A 25,312-nucleotide genomic window follows, 5' to 3' on the forward strand; every position below is an offset into this window, starting at 1 on the left:
GCATTTACAAGTGGCGGGATGCTTATTTTCTTTTGTTTTGCTGTTTTGATTTACTGAAAATTGATGCAGAAATAAGTTTTTTTTTTTAAATTGCATCAGATGGATGGATGTTATCAAGTTGTGTGATGTGCCAAATTACAAGTTGATATAGTGAATTGCAAATTCAAAATAGAGATCACCATTTTTGTTTATTTTTAATTGAACTTCAAAAATTTTGAGAGTTTGGAGACATTACACATCCGGACTCTAGAGGTGTGCTCTATAGTCCGGAAAATACTGTAATTTATTACGTGTATCTCACTCCAGCAAATATTACCTTGGTTTTAGGCTGCATATTTGTTTTTACCTGTCCTTACCGGACTATCCTGTTAATCTACTTAACTCTTGCTTTTTGTGCTTTATCTGTGTGCCACCATAATGCCTCCATGTTATAAGTTTACTTTGGGATATATTGACTTTATATGATTCTGCCTGCCTTCTGTCTGCATTTGGATTCTCCAGAGGTACAAATCATGAAAGATTAGTGACACTCTGTAACCAATTCAACCATTGTGGTGTAACTAGAAATAATGTTCTACTCCTCGTGAGCCTTTTTTTTTTTCTTTAAGTGAAAAACCTTCAAATTTTGGTGACTTTTGGGAAATTTTCTCACTTGCGTGATACTAATAACAGTAACTTTTAGCATTTTTGGTTGTAGCTCAAAACCGTTTCTGGGAACAAATTTTCTTGCTTTTTAAATGTTTTTATGCATCTATTAAGTTAACTAAATTCCCAACAACAAAAATGATTTGCAGAATATAGATCAGAGGGGATTTGATCAGATTTCCTTCCCAACCAAGCCGGAAAGCTGGCACATCGTAATGGAACAAGCTTTCTCTCCTTGTGTGCTCTACTCCAGGTTAATGTCTATCAGGTTTTGAAAATAGGTAATTTCCACATTTTGCCGTGTGAACCAGGCATTATGCGGTTTAGAAAATGTTCATTTAAGTGTTTTCCTTGTCGTATTATTGTTTCATGTTATTTAGTATTGGAAAATCTATACTTGCATTGCACACTTCTCATAATTATCTTATTGACTGACAATGCTCTTTGTTTGCTCAAGTCCTTTTGCAGATTAAGCAAGCCCTACAGCTCAAGCTGGTCCCCGTCCAACGCCTCGCCCTTATCCCTCGGCTCCATGATACCCTGCTGGACTCAACTGGACACAAACCAAAGCTCGCAATCCTATTACAACACTACCGTAGTCCCTGACCCAATCACAGTTTAATTAAAGTCGTCGGTCATAGGACAAGAGTCTGAAGGAAACAGTGAATTTGCATTTTTTTTTTACTCTACGTTAAACTTTTAGGTTGTTCGTTTTTTTTTTATCTAGTTCCAAGTGGATCGTTGTTTTAACACTTTTGCATCTAGAATTGACTGAGTATAATCAATTTTGCTTAATCCACTATGCAAATGCTAAGAGCAAGATAAATACAAAATAAATTGTTTTTTCCTGCAAAAACTGAAGAAAAGGGGGGTTAAGTTTGGGGCTGAAACGCAGTGTGCTGCTCTCCTGCCTCTACGTGCCACGAGCAATACCCGGCAAAGCAAAAGGGATATGAACCGTTTCATGTCCACTTGAGGCATTGACTGTAAGCAGAGACGACTGGATGCAATCTAAGTCAGTAAATGCAATTTCAGAAGGGCAAACGAGACCATCAGAAGGAACAAGGACACAGTTTACCGCGCAGAAAGAAGGGTATTACAGTCACCATTTTCTGTATGACACCGACCTAAATTTATCTGGGATTATCTTAGACGTGTACTTTAGATGGCAACATGCAACAAAATAAAGTAGCAAAATAGTGTTTGTGCTAAAATGCCTATATGTTTTCTGTTATGAAGTTAAAACTGACACAAAGTGCATTTCAGTGTGCAGTTATGCATTTTCTGGACATGTGAGTGGGGCCATTTAGCATTTGTACTTGGTCAATATCAGCATTAGTTAAAGCCATAAAACGTTACGCAACATTTGTCTCCCTCGCTACCCCTCCCTGCGTCACTCGCAGAGTAGCCAAAGTTACACAAGCTTTGTGCAGGGGGAGACAGTTGGCATTCCAGCTAATCCAACTCAACCCAAACCAGCTGACAAGGGTGGGGTGGGTGGGGATGGGGGACACATAAAAAAATTAAGGAATGTCTGCTTCAATTACGATAACATTTGGATCATTACATCATAATCCACATCCAAACATGCAACAAATATCTGAGCTAATGCCCTCTCCAGTGATACACACAGACAGATGTGGTTTGGTAAAGCCAGTGAAATGGTGTGTGGTGTGTGTGTGTGTGGATGTAATGCCACAGTGCAGAAGTACTGATGGTTATTATTATTTTTTTGAAAGGGTAGAACACAATGTGCTTCATTAATTTGCTAAAAAATAAAAAATTGGCTGCGTGTAATATTTTGAATGTGCTGTGTAAAGTGTTATTATTTTTGATTATTTCTTAAAATGAAAACAGAATAATTGACCCTACAAACCAAGCAACTCCTTCAAAAAACAAACCAAACCAAAAAAAACAACAAAACAAAACACGTGCAACAGAAATACACACATGCACAATTATCAAACATGTAAACACCAACTTTACAATTTGAGGAAACCTTGAAGGTCACACAGAAAGCACATTATTCTATGACTGCACAGAGAAATGTTTCTTACTTAAATTTTCTTTTCATTTTCTTGATTTCTCCTCATATTTACATTCCCCCCACATCCCCACTTTCCATGTTATTGCCTGGTTCTTACTTTGTCATTCACAGTTGAAAAGCTTTACTTGGTCTTTTTTATGTTAATTTTTACGTTTGCTTTCACTAACAAACTTAATATGTAAAATAAAAGATGTTTGTTCTGTGATTTTATTATTACTTTTTTTTTTTTTACCTTATCCCCTACTGGCCAATACATATAATACAAATCCGGATCCTTCAGCATTGGCAGAATTGTTCAGAAATTGAGGTCTTGTGTAGAATCCTTTATTCTTTAGTCTCTCAAATAACTTTAGTATTAAAATATATAGCTTTGAAATACTATTTTCTTATTTCACACCGATTATTATGGATCTGAAATTTATCACCAAAGAACATTCAAGTGTTTAGTTGTTCAGAGTAAAACAAATATCATGTGGTGAACCTGATTTATGTGGCATGGGTTTGGCTGTCACTGTGTTATTGTTAATTTAAAACACAGATCAAAAATAATTCCAGAGAGCTGAATTGAATCACACGGATAAATTCAAAGTCATCTTCACGGCCAATCGTCATTGCATTCAAACAGTCCTGATTAACATCACTAATAGTGTACTACTACATATTGTGGAGTCCTGCCCTGAACACAATGTTCCCTGTAAAATACAGTGATGGTAGTATCATGCTGTGGGAGATTTTTTTTTTTTTTTCAGCCTTCCTTCCAATTTGACCAAACTTGACCTTTTTGATCAAATGGATAAAAATGTAAGTGTCTAGCTATGGAAAGCTGGTAAAGAAACACCTCTGAATACTTGGCAGCTGTGTTCTCGGCACAATGTGCTTCAACAAAGTATGTAGGATATGCATGACACGCCTTTACCAGATTCAAATTTGCAACAACAACAAAGCAAAACATGATTCCCAATTGGGCACCTTATTACTATACTGCAGAATATTCCACTGAAATTTGGCAAAATGTGGAAAAGTTCAACACATTAAAAATTATTATTCTCCCCCACCAAAAAAATGCTACAGTGAGTCGATCAAACTTACGTGCATCTTTTTAATCGTGATGGAATATGTCGTGCATTAGCGCAAAAATAAAACTTATATCGTCATTCAGGCCAAAACAGAAACAGAAACTGACAACAAAACTATTATTTTTAATGCGTCCCCCCCCCCCAACCCCAACCCCCACCACCACCACTACTTCCTCCTCTCTGACAGATGTTCGGAGAGGAGGACAGAGGGATCTCACGGGCCACATTTCGCCAGTAGCATTATGTAAATAAGGTGCAGGAGCATGTGCCAGTTAAACCGCAGTGCCGTGCGGAGTGAGGGATGAAGCACAGACGCTGCACGCCAGGAGCCGGGGCCGTCGGTAGATGGCGGTAACCCAAGAAACCTGATCCACCGGGCTCCCGTGCACTCCCGTCTCAGTTTGCAGCACTCGCATTTGAAGACAAGAGAAGCCGAACAGTTTGAAGGACACCGAGAAGAACCAGCAGAGCCCACGGCGGGTCCTCTCTCGCGAGCAGCCGGCGGAGCGCTCTGTCCACAGAGAACAACGGGCAAACTCGGAGCACCATGGAAGACAAATCCAATTCGTTCTCCGGCAACAAGGAGGAGAAGGCGGATGGGAATAATGTTTTTCAGAGGCAAGACTCGATACAGAAAAATAACACGGGGAGCCAGAACACGAAGGACCATGGCAACTCCGTGGGCTTCAAGGGGGAGCGGGAAGAGGCCATGGTCGGCTTTGACGACCTGGACGGGGCGTCCAGGCAGCATGGTTTTATGCAGAGGCAATTCGGGGCGATGATGCAGCCCGGAGTCAATAAGTTCTCCTTGCGAATGTTCGGCAGTCAGAAAGCCGTGGAGAAAGAGCAAGAGAGGGTCCAGACGGCCGGATACTGGATCATTCACCCATATAGCGATTTTAGGTAAGGACTGGAACAGACACCTGCTCACCCCTCCCTCTGAATGCATCCCCTCCGTCACCCTGAGGGTCTGGGAGCGATAGCCTCATACAGCCTGGCCCCTAAGCGCATCCACTAATCTACCTCTGCATGTAAGCAATCTGGTTTCTGCAGGCAGAGAGGCTCTGCTCCAAGGCTGATTCATTGCGCATATTAAAAAAAAAAAAAAAAAAAAAAAAAAAGAATTAGAATTAAAATAATAATAATGATGCATATATTGGTGGGGTGTCCTTGGGAAAAGATTGCTGAATGTCAGAATTTGCAAACATTCTCACAGCTCAGATTTCCTGCATGTTTCACACAAACTGGGCGACGTGTTCCTCTATCTGAAGGGGCGACTTCACCTGGGCACAACGTGACAATGCCTCTGCACCATCACGGTAGTAAACATTTCATTGTAGGCGGCGGTAAAGCGAAAGGCCTGCGTGCAGGGGTGGGGAAAGCACAGAATGCGGTAAAATCACGTAGGGGGAAAGAAGAAGCAAAAACTGCCATGTTGAATAAATTTAGGGAAACTAAAAGAGGAGGTGTAAGGCTGTGTTTGAGTTGCTTCCACTGGAATATCTCACATTTTCCACGTATTAATGGAGAGAAATCTCAAAGTTTGGCAGCCTTGTCTAATTTATATTGGACATGGACTCTCTTCTTCCATTGGTATTATGGGGAAACCCAAAATTAAATGTTTATCTTTTTTTATATTCCACAATCTACAACAGACTGATCCAGGGTTATTTTCATTCTTTTTCTCCAGAACTTTTATTTTTGCTATTTGTTTTTCTTATATGCTGGCATGATTCTAGTCAAAAGCAGCAAACTCAACAAAAACACAACAGGAAAGAAGAAAAACAACAACAACAACAACAAACCCCCCCCCCGACCTAAATCAATCGATGAGACTGAATCTGTAGAAGATGTTACAGCTGTCATAATGAGAGAATGTGCTGGCTGCAGCATAGAAGCAGTTCATAACTCCTCCAAAGAGTGATATTGACATTTACATAGTTGTCAAATTTGCATATATGCCTTGTTCCATTTTGGGTATTGGTTTGGAGAAAACACTTTATATCACAAATCCTAAATCCTATAGCACAGGTTGTGTGGCAAATGGATCCAGACAGTTGGTTTTATATTTCCAGCACTAACCAGATCATGCACAGGAAGGACCAGTGACGCACATGCTGCATGTTTGCATGTTTACAGTTCAATTCTTGACCAATTAAGCATTTCATCTGGTCCGGCTTTTGCACCAGTGGGCTTTTGGCACGAGGACAATCATCCCAGTTGTTCCCTCTGTTTGCCGCTACCACAGAGCTGTCCGTGGTCCTGAGCTTTGGGCAGGAACTGTGAATGCAGAACTCTGTGTACACTGCTGCTGATTTAAGGGCCACTCGATCTCAGGTTGAAGACGAGCAGCAATAGGTTTTCCAATACGCTTGAGTCCTAAGTAGAAATGAGCAAGTTGTGGGTAGCAAGTTAGACTCTTGTTTTATGAAGTTAGAGTTTCAAAATCTTTTCTTGACGTGCCAGATAAACTACAAGAGTATATCTGCATTTTTTAAAACATTGCTCTCTTCATGAACCATAGAGTAGCATAGCGCTGGCCCTTCCCTACCTATTTCTGGCCTCTGCTCGTCAGCTGGCTGAAACATCTTTTTTCTCATATGTAGAAGAAAGACAAATTTGCATGTCTGCAACATTTGGATGCAAGAAAAACAAAGACTCAAGCTAAAAGTGGCTTCTCGTCACTACCACAAGACAACACTGTATTCATGTTTTCAAACTAGAATTTACAAGCTACTAAAAAGTATGTCTGGTAGGCATTTGACTGCATTGTGCCTGCCGGAGCAGCAGATAAATATAGTGAAAAACACATTGTTTTCAACTCAAGGCAGAATCAAAGGCAGAATCCGATGCTGGCCCACCTCTGAGCCACTCTGCAGGTGAAATGTAGAAATTGTCTATATTATACACTTGGAGGAAGGCATAGTCAAACACATAGACACTTCCAGATGTCCTTGTGGATACACAGAAGTGCAAACTTCGTGGGCAAGATTAGCGACAAACGGCAGTCAGTGAGCTTAGTAGAATCCACAAACAATTACGCAAGAAGACTGACCCCTTCCACAGATGACCAAAAGGCACGCCAGGAATAATGAGGAGTAATCCATACTTCCTTTTTGAATTTGTAGCAATAACGGGCAAGATTTTTGCTCATGCATTTGTAAGGGGACATGTCACAGCAAAGAAAGGCCAGACTGGCCTCTTCCTTATTGCTGCCGCAGCACTGGAAGATGTTTCTCATTCTCCTGCTGGTGAAGGCTGCCCTCGGGTTATCCTCTCAATGACATTTTCCAAAGAGTGGCTTGACAGAAGGGATTCTTTCTCTTTAGTCGATGTAAAGAAACGATGATACTTCGGCTCTGAGACAGTCCTGAAAGTGGCGGAGTGTATTTTAGGTGAACAGGCTACCTTTTTTCGTTTGGTTATCTAAGCAGTGTAGTGTAGTATGACCAAAGCCATACATAAAAAAAAAATAAAAAAAAACAACACATGGAAGACACCATGCATGGTGGGAGTGTTTGAAACTCAATATGCAACATATTCTTTGTGCACAGTACCTGCTTAAAGATTAATAGCAAGTTAGTAATATTTATTATTCATGGATTATTTCGGAGAGGCTTCATGCCTGGCTTCACGGTTTGTGTTATGTTTTGTTGGACTCTGACGCAATCCGCTTTCAAGATGGAAATTGTTCATTTTAATTTTATTTTGTAAACTAGAGATGCACTGATCAGGCCAAAAATGGATTTCCGAATAGAAAGACTATCACACAATAGTTTTATAAAGGTAGAGGGTTTCAATTCAACAGGAAATCAAGTAGTAAAAGGGTTATCATCTTTTACGCATCAAATCATTTGTTCCTAACCCCATATTAGATTTTTATTAAACTCAGAAAAGTGCATGAATTAAAATAACAGAAAATTGTGCAGGTTCTTATTTTGGTACATTTATTGAATAAGTGAATCACTTTTCAGAGTTGATGTAAGAAAAAATTCAAGGAAAGTATCTCCAGTTCTGATATCTGACCAAATGATTGGTGCGCCTCGGCCTCATAAATTGCAATGCTAGTCTTAAACTATTGCAGTTTAAACTTGTGGAGGATAGTGCGTGCATTTCTTTTTACAATATATGCTCCAAAATGATTGCTCAAATTTGATCAAGCCAGAAGTTCTGCAATTTCTTACCACATAAAAACAAAATCTATTCAGACATTTACCAATAAACGCAAATATTGAGTAAATTACTGTCGCCGCGTCTTGCAGTTCTATCCGTAGATTGCTCTGGGACCCCTCTGTCCGACCAGAAGATTGTGTTTTTTCTCGCCGCACAAGCATCATTACTTTGTGACCTTTCACTGCGTGCCTTACCTGTTATATTGCAGACCGGATTGGACCAGCCTGCACTGACTAAGATCATGTAGGGTTCCCTCTGTTGCTTGGCAGGATTGGCCTGGCACTGATTATGATGGATCACTTGTTGTAAAAGGAAATCTACGAGTAAAAAAAAAAAGTGCTGGTTTGATTTAAAGCAGGATTAGTTCTACTACTGAATCCCTCTGCCTGGGAATTTTAGTTTGAGGTTCATGTCTTTTAAAACTTTAAGCTGTGATGTGTGCAAGAACATTTTGTCTCATTTCTTTGCTTTTTTTTTTTCGTTGTTTTTTTTAATATAAAATATATATTCAGGGGTCGCACATGCTTGTTTAATCTATTGTCACGCAGCAGGTATTGGATTGACTCGGGAAGAAACGTCTCTGCAGTGTCACTGCGGAGTCGGCCGTGTCTCGCTCCCGTCGCCCATGTAAATCAATGACGGCAGCGACTTATTTGGGTGTTCGGGGTGATTTACAGTGTGAAGCTTTGAAAGAAGCATGTGCGGCGCATCTGGAGGTGGCTGACTGCAAAGCTGGTGCTGCACAGGAGCGCACTGCTTGAATAATGCACCTTGTGCATTGCTTGACATCCTGAATCTGAAGAAGGGGATAAATAAAAGCTGTATGCAGACGTACAAGGTACAGTTACAGCTACTGGTTTAACTGGGACTGAGAATAAACTGAGAACTTGACCATTAATCCAAGAGCTTAATCCAGTGATGACTGAAAACATGAGTGCAGAGGCAGAATGCGGTGGTAGACTTATGATGGACTACGTCTATAAAAAAAAACAAAAAAAAAACACAAATTCCTACCCCATTTAAAGAAATATCACCCAAAATGCTGGGCTTTGGATCAACCCTTTGGATGACTTATTCAAGTGGGTGTCTTAAAGGTCGCGCACAGTGTGATTACCACCCAAAAATAAGTCACGATAGAGATAAAAGATGTGGGCAGTCCTTTTCATTATGTTAATACGAGTGGAAAACATCCAAGATTTCCTTGACTTGCAGCTTAACCTTTTGAGCTGCTGTTTGTGTTTCAACTTGTTTAACTTTAATAGGGCTTCCTGCTTTAACCACAGGCTTCGATGATCTTTTTTGCTCATCATTTCGTGTTCCATCTTCACTCTCGACCCCATCGCCCCCAGTGTAAATATTCCAGTTTTGGTGTCTCTGAAAATTGGAAAGATGAGTCACAGCAGATAAGTTGTTTTTAAATAAATAAATAAATAAATGCTAAGAAAAAAAAAAAAAGGTACTCGTGCTTTACATGCAGTGCCTTGCAAATACGGCTCTAGAAAGAGAATTAAGAAAGCACTCAAAATACAGTCTGATTTAACTTTTTAAATGTACATGTTTGAGTAAAATGAACATTGTTTTTTTTATCGACAACATGTCTCCGTAATCCCGAGGAAATATTTTGCGTTTATTAGCAGAAAATGAGAAATGGTCAATATAACGTAAAACCTGCAGTGCTTTCAAACCTCAAATAATGCAGAGAAGGCAAGTTCACATTTACTTAGACACAATGATACTAATGTTTTAACTCAGGAAAAGTCCAGAAGTCAATATATGGTGGAATAATCATGAGGTTTTCAATGAGGTTCAGTGCAGTGGTCTCCTATTTTTTATTAATTTTTTTCCCCGGAGCTGTTTATTGACATTTTTTCACATTTTTGTCACATTACAACCTTGGAACCTCAGGACGTACTTTTTTTTTAAAGTGAGATGAAAATGAAATGTTAAAATGTTTCTACAAACACTTGAAATAGCATTGCACTTGTTATTATTTAAGGCCCTTTTTTCATTTTATATCCCTAAATTCAGTTCTTGGCAAACAAGAGTTCACTTGAGTCCAAATTAATCTCAGTATAAAACCTATCCCTACAGGATAAAAATGCAGAGAATTAATCAGAGCAGGAACCTAAGCTCCTGTTGTAGCACAGAAGTTGCAGAGATCCACATCTCAGGTGAGAGAATCTTTTGACAATATGTCTATTGTCTGTCCTTAACGGAGAAGTGACGAGAAGAAAGTCCGGTGTTTTGTTTGTCGCAGACCAAGAACAAAGATGCACAACAAACAGCTGATAAATGGAACTAAATACAGGACAATCCTGGAAATAGGAGGTTCACCTACCCGCAGGACAGAAATGATAAACAACCAGATCTATAGTGGAAGGGTTCAGATCAAAGCAATTTCATGTGTTAGAACGGCCTAGTGAAAGTCCAGATCTAGGTCCAGCTGAGAATAGCTGAACACAATCCAGTCTGACTGTGCCGGATTGGTTTTGCAAAGAAACAAAGGAAAGAATAAATTTTTTTTATTATTATTATTTATGTTTAAAGCAAGTTGAGACATACCCCTAAACAACTAGTAGCTGTAATTGCAGCAAAAAAAGTTGCATATTCATACTAGATTTTTCAGATTTTTCTTTGCAAAAGAAAGTATCAAACCATGTTTAATTTTCCTTCTACACATTTACCCCCAACATGCTGTTCTGATACACTGTGGTTGTAACATGACAGATGGTGGAAAAGCTCAAGCAACATGGATGCGTTTATAGGCATGGAATATTACAATAGCACAGTAAGCCACCAAAAAGTATAATTTTTTTTAAACTCTTAATGCTTAGAATGTCTAATTAATGATTCTTATTACCATCATTGTCTTCATATCTTAAAATAAAACACCACTGAGAGGAATATAATGCATGAAAAACCCAAAGTGCATCATACAATTTCCTTAAGAGTCCACTGCAGGGCTCAATATCTGCTACTGGTGTAAAAATACCTTCAGTGGGTTTTGTGAGCCACCTTGAAGACCGCTTTTCAGCCAAAGTGAAGACAATTATCGGACACATGATCTGTGGGTATTTATAAAGCCAAGGCCCTGGTTTAATTTATTCACACAGATCCATTTCTGTGTGGCCGGTCCTCCCGTCAGACTGGCAGCCTGCCAAGTAGCCAGCAAGTCCATTTCCACCTTCGGTAACGTCAGCGAGCGGGCAGCGAGGCAGGGACAGGAGCGAGCAGGGATGGCGTCAGCGGAGAGTTTTTAGAAGGAGATAGGATTCCTGAAAGCATCTATTTTCATTTCGTGGTCGCTCAGCCTTTTCTGGGGCCTGAGACGCTTGGTGAACAGAGCATGGGAACTGATGAATCACTCCTGCCTTTTTCCTTTCCTTTTTTTTTCTTTGCACGGCAAGGCAGAGCGCACTGACATTAAGGGGGCTGTGAAGTATGAGAGGGTCTCAGTCCAAAGAGTCCTGAAAAGGGACAGTAAGTGGTAGCAATAGATAACCTGGTGTCCTTGAATCATGGTTACGAGATCTGGCAATAACTCTAGCATGGATCTTCATGCTTCCTGTGGGTTCACATAGTAAAATAAAAGCCATAGTCTTAACTCTTCCACCTTGAAATCAGTAAAACCACCAGTTGTGTAATAGGATTACGCAACAATCTTTATCGATTCATGTTAACTAGCTAAGGCTGCCTTGTTTTTGTTGCTTCACTAAATTGCATGCATCTCCGTTGCAGGTTCTACTGGGACTTGATAATGCTCATCATGATGATGGGGAATCTAATCATCATTCCTGTGGGAATAACCTTCTTCTCAGAGCAGACCACCACCACCTGGCTGGTTTTCAACGTGGCTTCGGACACCATCTTCTTGGTGGACCTGGTCATGAACTTCAGGACGGGGATCGTCAACGAGGAGAGCTCCGAGATCATCCTCGACCCCAAGGTCATCAAGATGAATTACCTGAAGAGCTGGTTCGTGGTGGACTTCCTCTCCTCCATTCCGGTGGATTATATCTTTTTAATTGTGGAGAAAGGCTTCGACTCGGAGGTGTACAAAACTGCACGCGCTCTGCGAATCGTCCGCTTCACCAAGATCCTCAGTCTGCTGCGTCTGTTGAGATTGTCCCGGCTCATCAGATATATACATCAGTGGGAGGAGGTGTGTATACGGCATTTCTTTGCATATAGATTAAAAGGAGAAAAAAAAAGAGAGGGAGTCGTTGTTATGAGATTATTCTGTGTATATTTGGGCTTGTGAGCTGGATCTAAAACCACCCGGTGCCATTTTTAGAGGGTTTTTATGGAGACATATACTGACTAAATGCAATAAAAGGCTACATTACTCATCGACAATTCTACACAGTAAAGCTAGATGTAACGTGGTGGTGGGAACAATCTCAAATTTAAAGTTCATTATTTTCAGTTGTGGAAGGATTTATCCTGCTCTTGTGATTTTTCTATAGATTTGAGGAGGTCATAAGTAGTGTTCCACACCTAAATTACGCATGTTTTCTTACTAATTGTGGTAATCAGTTTGATTCCAGTACAGTTTTACAGTCAATAGATATTTTAAAATGAGAGGCACTTTTATTTAGACACGGACGCGCTTTCTGTTTCAAGGTACGCCTCGGTTCCACAAAGTCTTGTGTTAGAATGTTCCTGCTAGTAACTACATATAGTACTGCCCTTCTTGCAAGGTGGAAACCAGAAATATAATATCCGTTAACTCAAGATTGCATAATACTAACACACTTCAGTATGTTTTGTGAAAATGAAGTCTGTCTTGCGAAAAAAATCTACCTAGTTGCTGTCAGCCTGATTTGGTCTGGTGAAGTGGGTATAAGATGTTCATAATATCCTGCTTGTGTTTATAGTTAAGACTCTTATTTTGAAGTAAAACGGGAAGCAGTTTTAGAGCTGCACTGTTGTGTGACAGGGTTGCATAATAAAGACGTCTGGTTAGGCTGCCTGACAACTCTTGATTACAGAAGCATTGTAAAAAAGCTGCCACCAATTCTAATTTGTTTTCCCAGCATTTTGGTACAAAAAAAATAAATAACAGCCTGACAAGTGAGAGAATGATGATTTGTAAGTACTGTAGTAAAATGCTGCACACCATAGCTAGCTAACAAAAGTTAGCATTAGTGCTAAACTAAAAGGCCAATGTGCTGGACCACACTTTGTGATTTCTTGTTCAGAATATAAACATTTTCGCCTGGTTACATCTCACCGCCATTCTGATGCTTCCTGTTCTTGCTGGAAAACAGCACGAGGCCGCCATTACCAAATGAAACCGCAGGGATGGTGTGTTTGGGATTTCATGCAGGATTGGTTTTCCACCAAATATTACTTTGCAACTATGCAGAGAATGTCTTTCTCATCTGTTTAGAGACAGAACCCTTCGCCATGTGTTTGCTGTGTTCCCTGCTGGGTTCTTTATTTTATTTCATAAAGAAGTAGTTCTATTTGAAAAGTAGCTTCTTTTTGAGGCCTTCAGATAACGGCTACATCCATACTGAGGTTAGAATACACACAAGGAGACTCTATTTACTAATCAGGTGAGCTGATGAACCCCTGATGAAATTTGCTTACACAGTTTTTTTTTATTTACTGAATACATATGCATGTTGCACTTCTTAATTTTGTGTATGTGTGTATATATATATATATATATATATATATATATATATATATATTTAATATATATATGCTTATGAAATTTTTTACAAAGTGCTGTCCTTTCTATTCAGTCTCCCTTTTATGCCTTATAAAATAGCACACAGAAAAGAGCGACTTGAATAGGTCTGAGTGTTGTGTGGCTGAGACAAATATGTGGTGCAGCAAGGTTAATGAAAATCTGCAGTGAGCATGCAGCCTGGCGGTGCAGCATATAGGGACGCGTCGTAATGCTTGAATAGAGGAGCAGAACTCGCAGCACTGCTTTTCTCTCTGTTCTTCTCATTCACGTTGTTCCTTTTCGTTCACTTCTCTCACCTATGTGCTGTTGTCATTTCTGTTTGTCCTTTTAGATGTCAGGCTTTTTTAAAATTACAATAATAGGTTTTTTGGGGGTTTTTTCGGAGCCCCATTCAAAACAGCCGACGCATCCACAGGAGACGTGAGTTGGAAAGAGTCCAGTCAGTTCCAACATGTCAGGTGTCTGCATCAGGATTAGAGCGCTAATGGAGGGACAAATGCAGCCTCTGCCGTCGTAATGGACTTCAAGCAGCGNAAAAAGGCCAGACTGGCCTCTTCCTTGTTGCTGCCGCAGCACTGGAAGATGTTTCTCATTCTCCTGTTGGTGAAGGCTGCCCTCGGGTTATCCTCTCAATGACATTTTCCAAAGAGTGGCTTGACAGAAGGGATTCTTTCTCTTTAGTCGATGTAAAGAAACGATGATACTTCGGCTCTGAGACAGTCCTGAAAGTGGCGGAGTGTATTTTAGGTGAACAGGCTACCTTTTTTCGTTTGGTTATCTAAGCAGTGTAGTGTAGTATGACCAAAGCCATACATAAAAAAAAAATAAAAAAAAACAACACATGGAAGACACCATGCATGGTGGGAGTGTTTGAAACTCAATATGCAACATATTCTTTGTGCACAGTACCTGCTTAAAGATTAATAGCAAGTTAGTAATATTTATTATTCATGGATTTATTTCGGAGAGGCTTCATGCCTGGCTTCACGGTTTGTGTTATGTTTTGTTGGACTCTGACGCAATCCGCTTTCAAGATGGAAATTGTTCATTTTAATTTTATTTTGTAAACTAGAGATGCACTGATCAGGCCAAAAATGGATTTCCGAATAGAAAGACTGTCACACAATAGTTTTATAAAGGTAGAGGGTTTCAATTCAACAGGAAATCAAGTAGTAAAAGGGTTATCATCTTTTACGCATCAAATCATTTGTTCCTAACCCCATATTAGATTTTTATTAAACTCAGAAAAGTGCATGAATTAAAATAACAGAAAATTGTGCAGGTTCTTATTTTGGTACATTTATTGAATAAGTGAATCACTTTTCAGAGTTGATGTAAGAAAAAATTCAAGGAAAGTATCTCCAGTTCTGATATCTGACCAAATGATTGGTGCGCCTCGGCCTCATAAATTGCAATGCTAGTCTTAAACTATTGCAGTTTAAACTTGTGGAGGATAGTGCGTGCATTTCTTTTTACAATATATGCTCCAAAATGATTGCTCAAATTTGATCAAGCCAGAAGTTCTGCAGTTTCTTACCACATAAAAACAAAATCTATTCAGACATTTACCAATAAACGCAAATATTGAGTAAATTACTGTCGCCGCGTCTTGCAGTTCTATCCGTAGATTGCTCTGGGACCCCTCTGTCCGACCAGAAGATTGTGTTTTTTCTCGCCGCACAAGCATCATTACTTTGCGACCTTTTACTACGTGCCTTACCTGTTATATTGCAGACCGGATTGGACCAGCCTGCACTGACTAAGATCATGTAGGGTTCCCTCTGTTGCTTGGCAGGATTGGCCTGGCACTGATTATGATGGATCACTTGTTGTAAAAGGAAATCTACGAGTAAAAAAAAAAAGTGCTGGTTTGATTTAAAGCAGGATTAGTTCTACTACTGAATCCCTCTGCCTGGGAATTTTAGTTTGAGGTTCATGTCTTTTAAAACTTTAAGCTGTGATGTGTGCAAGAACATTTTGTCTCATTTCTTTGCTTTTTTTTTTTCGTTGTTTTTTTTAATATAAAATATATATTCAGGGGTCGCACATGCTTGTTTAATCTATTGTCACGCAGCAGGTATTGGATTGACTCGGGAAGAAACGTCTCTGCAGTGTCACTGCGGAGTCGGCCGTGTCTCGCTCCTGTCGCCCATGTAAATCAATGACGGCAGCGACTTATTTGGGTGTTCGGGGTGATTTACAGTGTGAAGCTTTGAAAGAAGCATGTGCGGCGCATCTGGAGGTGGCTGACTGCAAAGCTGGTGCTGCACAGGAGCGCACTGCTTGAATAATGCACCTTGTGCATTGCTTGACATCCTGAATCTGAAGAAGGGGATAAATAAAAGCTGTATGCAGACGTACAAGGTACAGTTACAGCTACTGGTTTAACTGGGACTGAGAATAAACTGAGAACTTGACCATTAATCCAAGAGCTTAATCCAGTGATGACTGAAAACATGAGTGCAGAGGCAGAATGCGGTGGTAGACTTATGATGGACTACGTCTATAAAAAAAAACAAAAAAAAAACACAAATTCCTACCCCATTTAAAGAAATATCACCCAAAATGCTGGGCTTTGGATCAACCCTTTGGATGACTTATTCAAGTGGGTGTCTTAAAGGTCGCGCACAGTGTGATTACCACCCAAAAATAAGTCACGATAGAGATAAAAGATGTGGGCAGTCCTTTTCATTATGTTAATACGAGTGGAAAACATCCAAGATTTCCTTGACTTGCAGCTTAACCTTTTGAGCTGCTGTTTGTGTTTCAACTTGTTTAACTTTAATAGGGCTTCCTGCTTTAACCACAGGCTTCGATGATCTTTTTTGCTCATCATTTCGTGTTCCATCTTCACTCTCGACCCCATCGCCCCCAGTGTAAATATTCCAGTTTTGGTGTCTCTGAAAATTGGAAAGATGAGTCACAGCAGATAAGTTGTTTTTAAATAAATAAATAAATAAATGCTAAGAAAAAAAAAAAAAGGTACTCGTGCTTTACATGCAGTGCCTTGCAAATACGGCTCTAGAAAGAGAATTAAGAAAGCACTCAAAATACAGTCTGATTTAACTTTTTAAATGTACATGTTTGAGTAAAATGAACATTGTTTTTTTTATCGACAACATGTCTCCGTAATCCCGAGGAAATATTTTGCGTTTATTAGCAGAAAATGAGAAATGGTCAATATAACGTAAAACCTGCAGTGCTTTCAAACCTCAAATAATGCAGAGAAGGCAAGTTCACATTTACTTAGACACAATGATACTAATGTTTTAACTCAGGAAAAGTCCAGAAGTCAATATATGGTGGAATAATCATGAGGTTTTCAATGAGGTTCAGTGCAGTGGTCTCCTATTTTTTATTAATTTTTTTCCCCGGAGCTGTTTATTGACATTTTTTCACATTTTTGTCACATTACAACCTTGGAACCTCAGGACGTACTTTTTTTTTAAAGTGAGATGAAAATGAAATGTTAAAATGTTTCTACAAACACTTGAAATAGCATTGCACTTGTTATTATTTAAGGCCCTTTTTTCATTTTATATCCCTAAATTCAGTTCTTGGCAAACAAGAGTTCACTTGAGTCCAAATTAATCTCAGTATAAAACCTATCCCTACAGGATAAAAATGCAGAGAATTAATCAGAGCAGGAACCTAAGCTCCTGTTGTAGCACAGAAGTTGCAGAGATCCACATCTCAGGTGAGAGAATCTTTTGACAATATGTCTATTGTCTGTCCTTAACGGAGAAGTGACGAGAAGAAAGTCCGGTGTTTTGTTTGTCGCAGACCAAGAACAAAGATGCACAACAAACAGCTGATAAATGGAACTAAATACAGGACAATCCTGGAAATAGGAGGTTCACCTACCCGCAGGACAGAAATGATAAACAACCAGATCTATAGTGGAAGGGTTCAGATCAAAGCAATTTCATGTGTTAGAACGGCCTAGTGAAAGTCCAGATCTAGGTCCAGCTGAGAATAGCTGAACACAATCCAGTCTGACTGTGCCGGATTGGTTTTGCAAAGAAACAAAGGAAAGAATAAATTTTTTTTATTATTATTATTTATGTTTAAAGCAAGTTGAGACATACCCCTAAACAACTAGTAGCTGTAATTGCAGCAAAAAAAGTTGCATATTCATACTAGATTTTTCAGATTTTTCTTTGCAAAAGAAAGTATCAAACCATGTTTAATTTTCCTTCTACACATTTACCCCCAACATGCTGTTCTGATACACTGTGGTTGTAACATGACAGATGGTGGAAAAGCTCAAGCAACATGGATGCGTTTATAGGCATGGAATATTACAATAGCACAGTAAGCCACCAAAAAGTATAATTTTTTTTAAACTCTTAATGCTTAGAATGTCTAATTAATGATTCTTATTACCATCATTGTCTTCATATCTTAAAATAAAACACCACTGAGAGGAATATAATGCATGAAAAACCCAAAGTGCATCATACAATTTCCTTAAGAGTCCACTGCAGGGCTCAATATCTGCTACTGGTGTAAAAATACCTTCAGTGGGTTTTGTGAGCCACCTTGAAGACCGCTTTTCAGCCAAAGTGAAGACAATTATCGGACACATGATCTGTGGGTATTTATAAAGCCAAGGCCCTGGTTTAATTTATTCACACAGATCCATTTCTGTGTGGCCGGTCCTCCCGTCAGACTGGCAGCCTGCCAAGTAGCCAGCAAGTCCATTTCCACCTTCGGTAACGTCAGCGAGCGGGCAGCGAGGCAGGGACAGGAGCGAGCAGGGATGGCGTCAGCGGAGAGTTTTTAGAAGGAGATAGGATTCCTGAAAGCATCTATTTTCATTTCGTGGTCGCTCAGCCTTTTCTGGGGCCTGAGACGCTTGGTGAACAGAGCATGGGAACTGATGAATCACTCCTGCCTTTTTCCTTTCCTTTTTTTTTCTTTGCACGGCAAGGCAGAGCGCACTGACATTAAGGGGGCTGTGAAGTATGAGAGGGTCTCAGTCCAAAGAGTCCTGAAAAGGGACAGTAAGTGGTAGCAATAGATAACCTGGTGTCCTTGAATCATGGTTACGAGATCTGGCAATAACTCTAGCATGGATCTTCATGCTTCCTGTGGGTTCACATAGTAAAATAAAAGCCATAGTCTTAACTCTTCCACCTTGAAATCAGTAAAACCACCAGTTGTGTAATAGGATTACGCAACAATCTTTATCGATTCATGTTAACTAGCTAAGGCTGCCTTGTTTTTGTTGCTTCACTAAATTGCATGCATCTCCGTTGCAGGTTCTACTGGGACTTGATAATGCTCATCATGATGATGGGGAATCTAATCATCATTCCTGTGGGAATAACCTTCTTCTCAGAGCAGACCACCACCACCTGGCTGGTTTTCAACGTGGCTTCGGACACCATCTTCTTGGTGGACCTGGTCATGAACTTCAGGACGGGGATCGTCAACGAGGAGAGCTCCGAGATCATCCTCGACCCCAAGGTCATCAAGATGAATTACCTGAAGAGCTGGTTCGTGGTGGACTTCCTCTCCTCCATTCCGGTGGATTATATCTTTTTAATTGTGGAGAAAGGCTTCGACTCGGAGGTGTACAAAACTGCACGCGCTCTGCGAATCGTCCGCTTCACCAAGATCCTCAGTCTGCTGCGTCTGTTGAGATTGTCCCGGCTCATCAGATATATACATCAGTGGGAGGAGGTGTGTATACGGCATTTCTTTGCATATAGATTAAAAGGAGAAAAAAAAAGAGAGGGAGTCGTTGTTATGAGATTATTCTGTGTATATTTGGGCTTGTGAGCTGGATCTAAAACCACCCGGTGCCATTTTTAGAGGGTTTTTATGGAGACATATACTGACTAAATGCAATAAAAGGCTACATTACTCATCGACAATTCTACACAGTAAAGCTAGATGTAACGTGGTGGTGGGAACAATCTCAAATTTAAAGTTCATTATTTTCAGTTGTGGAAGGATTTATCCTGCTCTTGTGATTTTTCTATAGATTTGAGGAGGTCATAAGTAGTGTTCCACACCTAAATTACGCATGTTTTCTTACTAATTGTGGTAATCAGTTTGATTCCAGTACAGTTTTACAGTCAATAGATATTTTAAAATGAGAGGCACTTTTATTTAGACACGGACGCGCTTTCTGTTTCAAGGTACGCCTCGGTTCCACAAAGTCTTGTGTTAGAATGTTCCTGCTAGTAACTACATATAGTACTGCCCTTCTTGCAAGGTGGAAACCAGAAATATAATATCCGTTAACTCAAGATTGCATAATACTAACACACATCAGTATGTTTTGTGAAAATGAAGTCTGTCTTGCGAAAAAAATCTACCTAGTTGCTGTCAGCCTGATTTGGTCTGGTGAAGTGGGTATAAGATGTTCATAATATCCTGCTTGTGTTTATAGTTAAGACTCTTATTTTGAAGTAAAACGGGAAGCAGTTTTAGAGCTGCACTGTTGTATGACAGGGTTGCATAATAAAGACGTCTGGTTAGGCTGCCTGACAACTCTTGATTACAGAAGCATTGTAAAAAAGCTGCCACCAATTCTAATTTGTTTTCCCAGCATTTTGGTACAAAAAAAAATAAATAACAGCCTGACAAGTGAGAGAATGATGATTTGTAAGTACTGTAGTAAAATGCTGCACACCATAGCTAGCTAACAAAAGTTAGCATTAGTGCTAAACTAAAAGGCCAATGTGCTGGACTACACTTTGTGATTTCTTGTTCAGAATATAAACATTTTCGCCTGGTTACATCTCACCGCCATTCTGATGCTTCCTGTTCTTGCTGGAAAACAGCACGAGGCCGCCATTACCATATGAAACCGCAGGGATGGTGTGTTTGGGATTTCATGCAGGATTGGTTTTCCACCAAATATTACTTTGCAACTATGCAGAGAATGTCTTTCTCATCTGTTTAGAGACAGAACCCTTCGCCATGTGTTTGCTGTGTTCCCTGCTGGGTTCTTTATTTTATTTCATAAAGAAGTAGTTCTATTTGAAAAGTAGCTTCTTTTTGAGGCCTTCAGATAACGGCTACATCCATACTGAGGTTAGAATACACACAAGGAGACTCTATTTACTAATCAGGTGAGCTGATGAACCCCTGATGAAATTTGCTTACACAGTTTTTTTTATTTACTGAATACATATGCATGTTGCACTTCTTAATTTTGTGTATGTGTGTATATATATATATATATATATATATATATATATATATATATTTAATATATATATGCTTATGAAATTTTTTACAAAGTGCTGTCCTTTCTATTCAGTCTCCCTTTTATGCCTTATAAAATAGCACACAGAAAAGAGCGACTTGAATAGGTCTGAGTGTTGTGTGGCTGAGACAAATATTTGGTGCAGCAAGGTTAATGAAAATCTGCAGTGAGCATGCAGCCTGGCGGTGCAGCATATAGGGACGCGTCGTAATGCTTGAATAGAGGAGCAGAACTCGCAGCACTGCTTTTCTCTCTGTTCTTCTCATTCACGTTGTTCCTTTTCGTTCACTTCTCTCACCTATGTGCTGTTGTCATTTCTGTTTGTCCTTTTAGATGTCAGGCTTTTTTAAAATTACAATAATAGGTTTTTTGGGGGTTTTTTCGGAGCCCCATTCAAAACAGCCGACGCATCCACAGGAGACGTGAGTTGGAAAGAGTCCAGTCAGTTCCAACATGTCAGGTGTCTGCATCAGGATTAGAGCGCTAATGGAGGGACAAATACAGCCTCTGCCGTCGTAATGGACTTCAAGCAGCGTAACTGTCATTACATCAGCTCAACCACAGACTTAGTTAGTTATTCAGGCAGTCAGTTTCCACAATAAGTCGTCCTCCGTCCTCTATGTTCATCCATCATTCCTTCATCTGTCGTGGTGTGTTGGCCGCCTCCTTCCTCACTTTGTCACATCTCTCTCCTCCGTCTGCGGAGGGAACGATGGGTGTTGTTTAATCATCATCACAGGCCGGACAGTCAGAACTGGCCACATTCAGATTTGTTGTTTTTTGTTAAATCCTCTTTAGATCTTTGTGCTGCAGAGACAAACGGCATATTAATATGTTGGCTGTATTCGTGCCGTTCTTTTTCACCCACAGGGAAGGATTTTATTTTTACTTAAAATGATAGATGTTGGCCATGTGTGTTTAAAAATAGGTTTGTAGTCAGCTGCAGGTGTGCTGAAGTAACTACCTGCCATGTTTTAGTAAATCCGCGCTTTTGTTCTGTTAAATTTGCTTGTGCCGAAAACGAGAACACGTAGCTGTTTTAAATAAAACAGCTGAGTGGATACACTCACTTGACTATGAGCCATATAAGATAAGCTAGGAAGCTTGTCGAAAGTTGCAATGCAGGAATCCATCACAGATGACTGGGTAGTTAAATCACCGGCGCTCGCCCACACCCTACCTTACTTGGTATTTATCCTGCTGGTTGCCGCTGTTTATGCATGGCTCCCTCTCTTTGTGTTTGATCAGCTATTCATCCGCGTGTTTACTCTCACATAATTATTGCAATGTGCAGAGCTTTGGGAAATTATAGCGTACGGCGTAAAGGTCACGGCGAGCAGTAAATATGGCGTACACTCAAACAGGACAATTTAAACAGGCACCAACCACTTGGAAGACCATGCTGTTTACACACCTGAAAACTAGCTCCTTTTTTCCCCCCGATCTTTGAGGAGGTGAACGGGACGGATTTGACTTCAGCAGACATCGGCATATTTTCACGCCACGATTTATGGAGTCATTTTCTGGTTTGATTTCATGTCGAAATCAAACCAGAAATGTCAACAGAGTAAAAGTGTTGCTCTGATTTAAGCTGAGCTCGTATTATTTTCTCATTTACTATATTGTGCACTTTATAAAGAGTCAGCCATTTTGTTGGAATGTTGATATCCTTTAAACGTTTCACATTTAGTCCTGTAGCTGGTACAGGATTTTAGGTGATGTTTTTTATTATTATTATTATTATTATTATTATTATTATTATTATTATTATTATTTAATAAGAACCCTCCGTTGCAACGTCTAACTGGCTTTTATTCCAGCTTATGACGGGTTTGAGAATGGGTGAGCCCAGTTTAATATTTTTTGATTAAACTGGGCTTTTTGTCATATAGTTCCGACTTGGACACAAAGTCAATATTTTGTTTCCAGAAGACAGTTATCCCCTAGACATCTCATTTGTTTCTGCAAACGGATAAAGTAAAATTAAAATAAAAACCTTCCTAAAGCCACAATCTCAACTTTACAAAAGAAGGTTTTGGGCCACTGTGGCTCAAACGCAGGAGTAGGTGTGTTGCAACTGAAAAGTTGCGAGTTCAGCTCCAGCTTCCTTCCATGCCACGCCTGCATCCTGGGGTAAGGCGTTAAAGATTAAGATGCTTATCAATCTGTGTATTGGTGTGTGAAAGTGTATGTTTTTATTTTCTCTATAATAAAGACCTTTTGAGTGCAACATCAGGTCCGTGTCAGGCAACCAACCAGCTAAATGACCTCTACTGTTTCTCTTATGAAGAGGGGTCAAAATTTCACGTCATATGCTTTTGTCGGTTGCCACGGGTACAGAAAGCATGTGGTCCAGGCACTAGTCTGTTAAAGGTAATGTATCTACAAATGAAAGGGTTTGAAAATCTATATTTGCTTATGCGTTGTTAGTTTTGCCCAAAAATTCACAATAAATTTGAGCTTATGCAAACTCTTTATCCTGGAAATTATGAAAGTGGTTTATCTTGGGGAAGAGAAAAATGCTCCAAATGGCTTCTTAAAGGCCAAAAATGAACGTGACATTCTGTGATGAGTGGATGTGAACTTTTCACTGGAAGTGAAGGCTAAATTGCTGGATTTGGACATGCATTTTAAAGCTTCTGCTGCAGAACAGCTTTAAAACATTTACGTCATGTTGCAGTCATTAATGCAAGTAATTAAAAAAAGCTTCATCTGCTTGAAGTGATGAGTAGCCTTCCCTACACTCATGTCAAAAACAGGCTGTTCCACATTGTAATATTATTTTACGTAAACTGAATGTAGCTTAACTTTATTCTTGGCTGCTAATGTACCAAAAGTTATCAAACCAGTGTTTGTTAGTGATGCTATGCTATTCATATGCCAAGTAGAGTCGTTAATGCCTTCACCGCCACTGCTTATGTGGATACGCAAACGACAGGATTCGACATAAATTAGGACTAAAGTTTTTGAATGATGGTTGTCATCAAATAAGAAATTTTGGGTCATGTTGGTCTTCTTTTTGGGGGCACCATAAAGTGGAGTTCTATAATTATTGAGAGGGAGGACTCAAATAAAAGGAGTCCTATATGTTGTGAACCACAGGTTTCATTGCTTTGGAAGAAAACCTCATCCACTGGACACCATGAAAGAAGCAAGAAACCGAGTAGGAATAATTTTCAGATGTTGTTTCACTGTCTGCCAGTTTCTTTTCTCTGAATTCATTTAGAATCTGTTAATGTGGTCTGGATGAAAGTCCCTTGTTTTGGTCTCATTTTCCCCAACATACAAAAATAATGTACTACACAGTAAAGAAGTAAAGACCGTTTTTGGGTATTTTTAAATGCTTGTATTGTATTTGGGTGGTGATAAAGTACCTTGATTTTTTTTCTTTTCTTTTTTTTTTGGTGAGTGGTGGTTTACCAGCTACTTGTATGTAATGTCTGAGAGTTTAATGAGTTGCCTTTTATAATGACAGTGATTAGTGGTGGCATTTACACCATTTAATCTTTAACTTCACCAGCGTTTTTAGGGATGTTTCAAGGACGTTTTCGCCCTCTGCTCTCATGCATTTTGATCCTCCTGTCCGTATGTTTCTCTTATTATTTCATGCCCTCACAGGCTAATTATACAAATGACCTTTGAGTCATTACACCAAAGTTTTACCGTGTCCAACTTCTAAAATTGCCTCCGCACGCTTTCTGTTTTTGCGAACCTTAGTTGCATGAAAATATGTTTGTCCACGGTAAGGTTTATATGAACGGATTGCTTAAACCGCCGCGTCCGTGCTGATTTAACGTATTTAATAAAAGATGCAATCGCATAATTAAAGGATAACATTTGTAAACTGCACGTAGAAAATCCCCAGAGCTCCCAGTGCCACATCTGGCTCATCATGGCCACCAGGCTTCCTGCCAGAACCAGGCTCAAGCTGGAGGGCTCAGGTTGGGCTTGTGGCAACGCAGCAGCCCTCAGGGGTGGCTCTAACCTCCCTGAGACCTCAGGCTGAGTTTGACTAATGCTGCACTGTTGGATAAAACATGAAATCAGTACACCTAATCCACAAACAGCTAAATGTTATGCCTTAGATTACAATTTTGAATGTATGAGATGTACTAATTGGATGTTTTTGGGATGGAGTTTTTAGCAAAACATTTGATTGCAATTTATTTATTTTTTTAGAAAATTAAATATCTTTAGAAATTAAAGATATTTAATTTGTGTATATTTAGCAATATATAAAATTACTATTTTTCAAAATTTGCTTTATTTTGTAAAACAATAATGCAAATTGTTTATTGTAAAGTGATGCACCATGCACTCAAGCATGATGCATTCACAATTTAAGATCGACTACCTACTCATGGTATTGCAAGATCAGAGTCTACTCAAAGTATATCATACAATTGAAATAGAAATTTTAACAGGCTTGCAGTTGTAATTTGGCA

General features: G+C 39.5%; 2 protein-coding genes across 2 annotated transcripts in view; both read left to right on the forward strand.

Moving 5' to 3' along the window:
• The first annotated feature begins 4,217 nt into the window (after positions 1-4,217).
• Positions 4,218-12,221, forward strand: LOC107836977 (potassium/sodium hyperpolarization-activated cyclic nucleotide-gated channel 1-like). The gene is made up of 2 exons (XM_016674770.1): positions 4,218-4,671; positions 11,680-12,221. Exons 1-2 carry the CDS (start codon positions 4,316-4,318, stop codon positions 12,200-12,202), a joined length of 879 nt encoding a protein of 292 aa, XP_016530256.1. The 5' UTR covers positions 4,218-4,315; the 3' UTR covers positions 12,203-12,221.
• Positions 12,222-18,882: 6,661 nt separating this feature from the next.
• Positions 18,883-25,312, forward strand: part of hcn1 (hyperpolarization activated cyclic nucleotide-gated potassium channel 1) — a 77,263-nt gene continuing 70,833 nt past the window's right edge. The window contains exon 1 of the mRNA XM_016674769.1: positions 18,883-19,330. Within this exon, the coding sequence (XP_016530255.1) occupies positions 18,890-19,330 (441 nt within the window). The 5' untranslated portion in view covers positions 18,883-18,889. The remainder of the gene's footprint in view (positions 19,331-25,312) is intronic.

This window comes from Poecilia formosa, unplaced genomic scaffold, assembly GCF_000485575.1.
Source record: "Poecilia formosa unplaced genomic scaffold, Poecilia_formosa-5.1.2 Scaffold100, whole genome shotgun sequence".
Taxonomy (NCBI): domain Eukaryota; kingdom Metazoa; phylum Chordata; class Actinopteri; order Cyprinodontiformes; family Poeciliidae; genus Poecilia; species Poecilia formosa.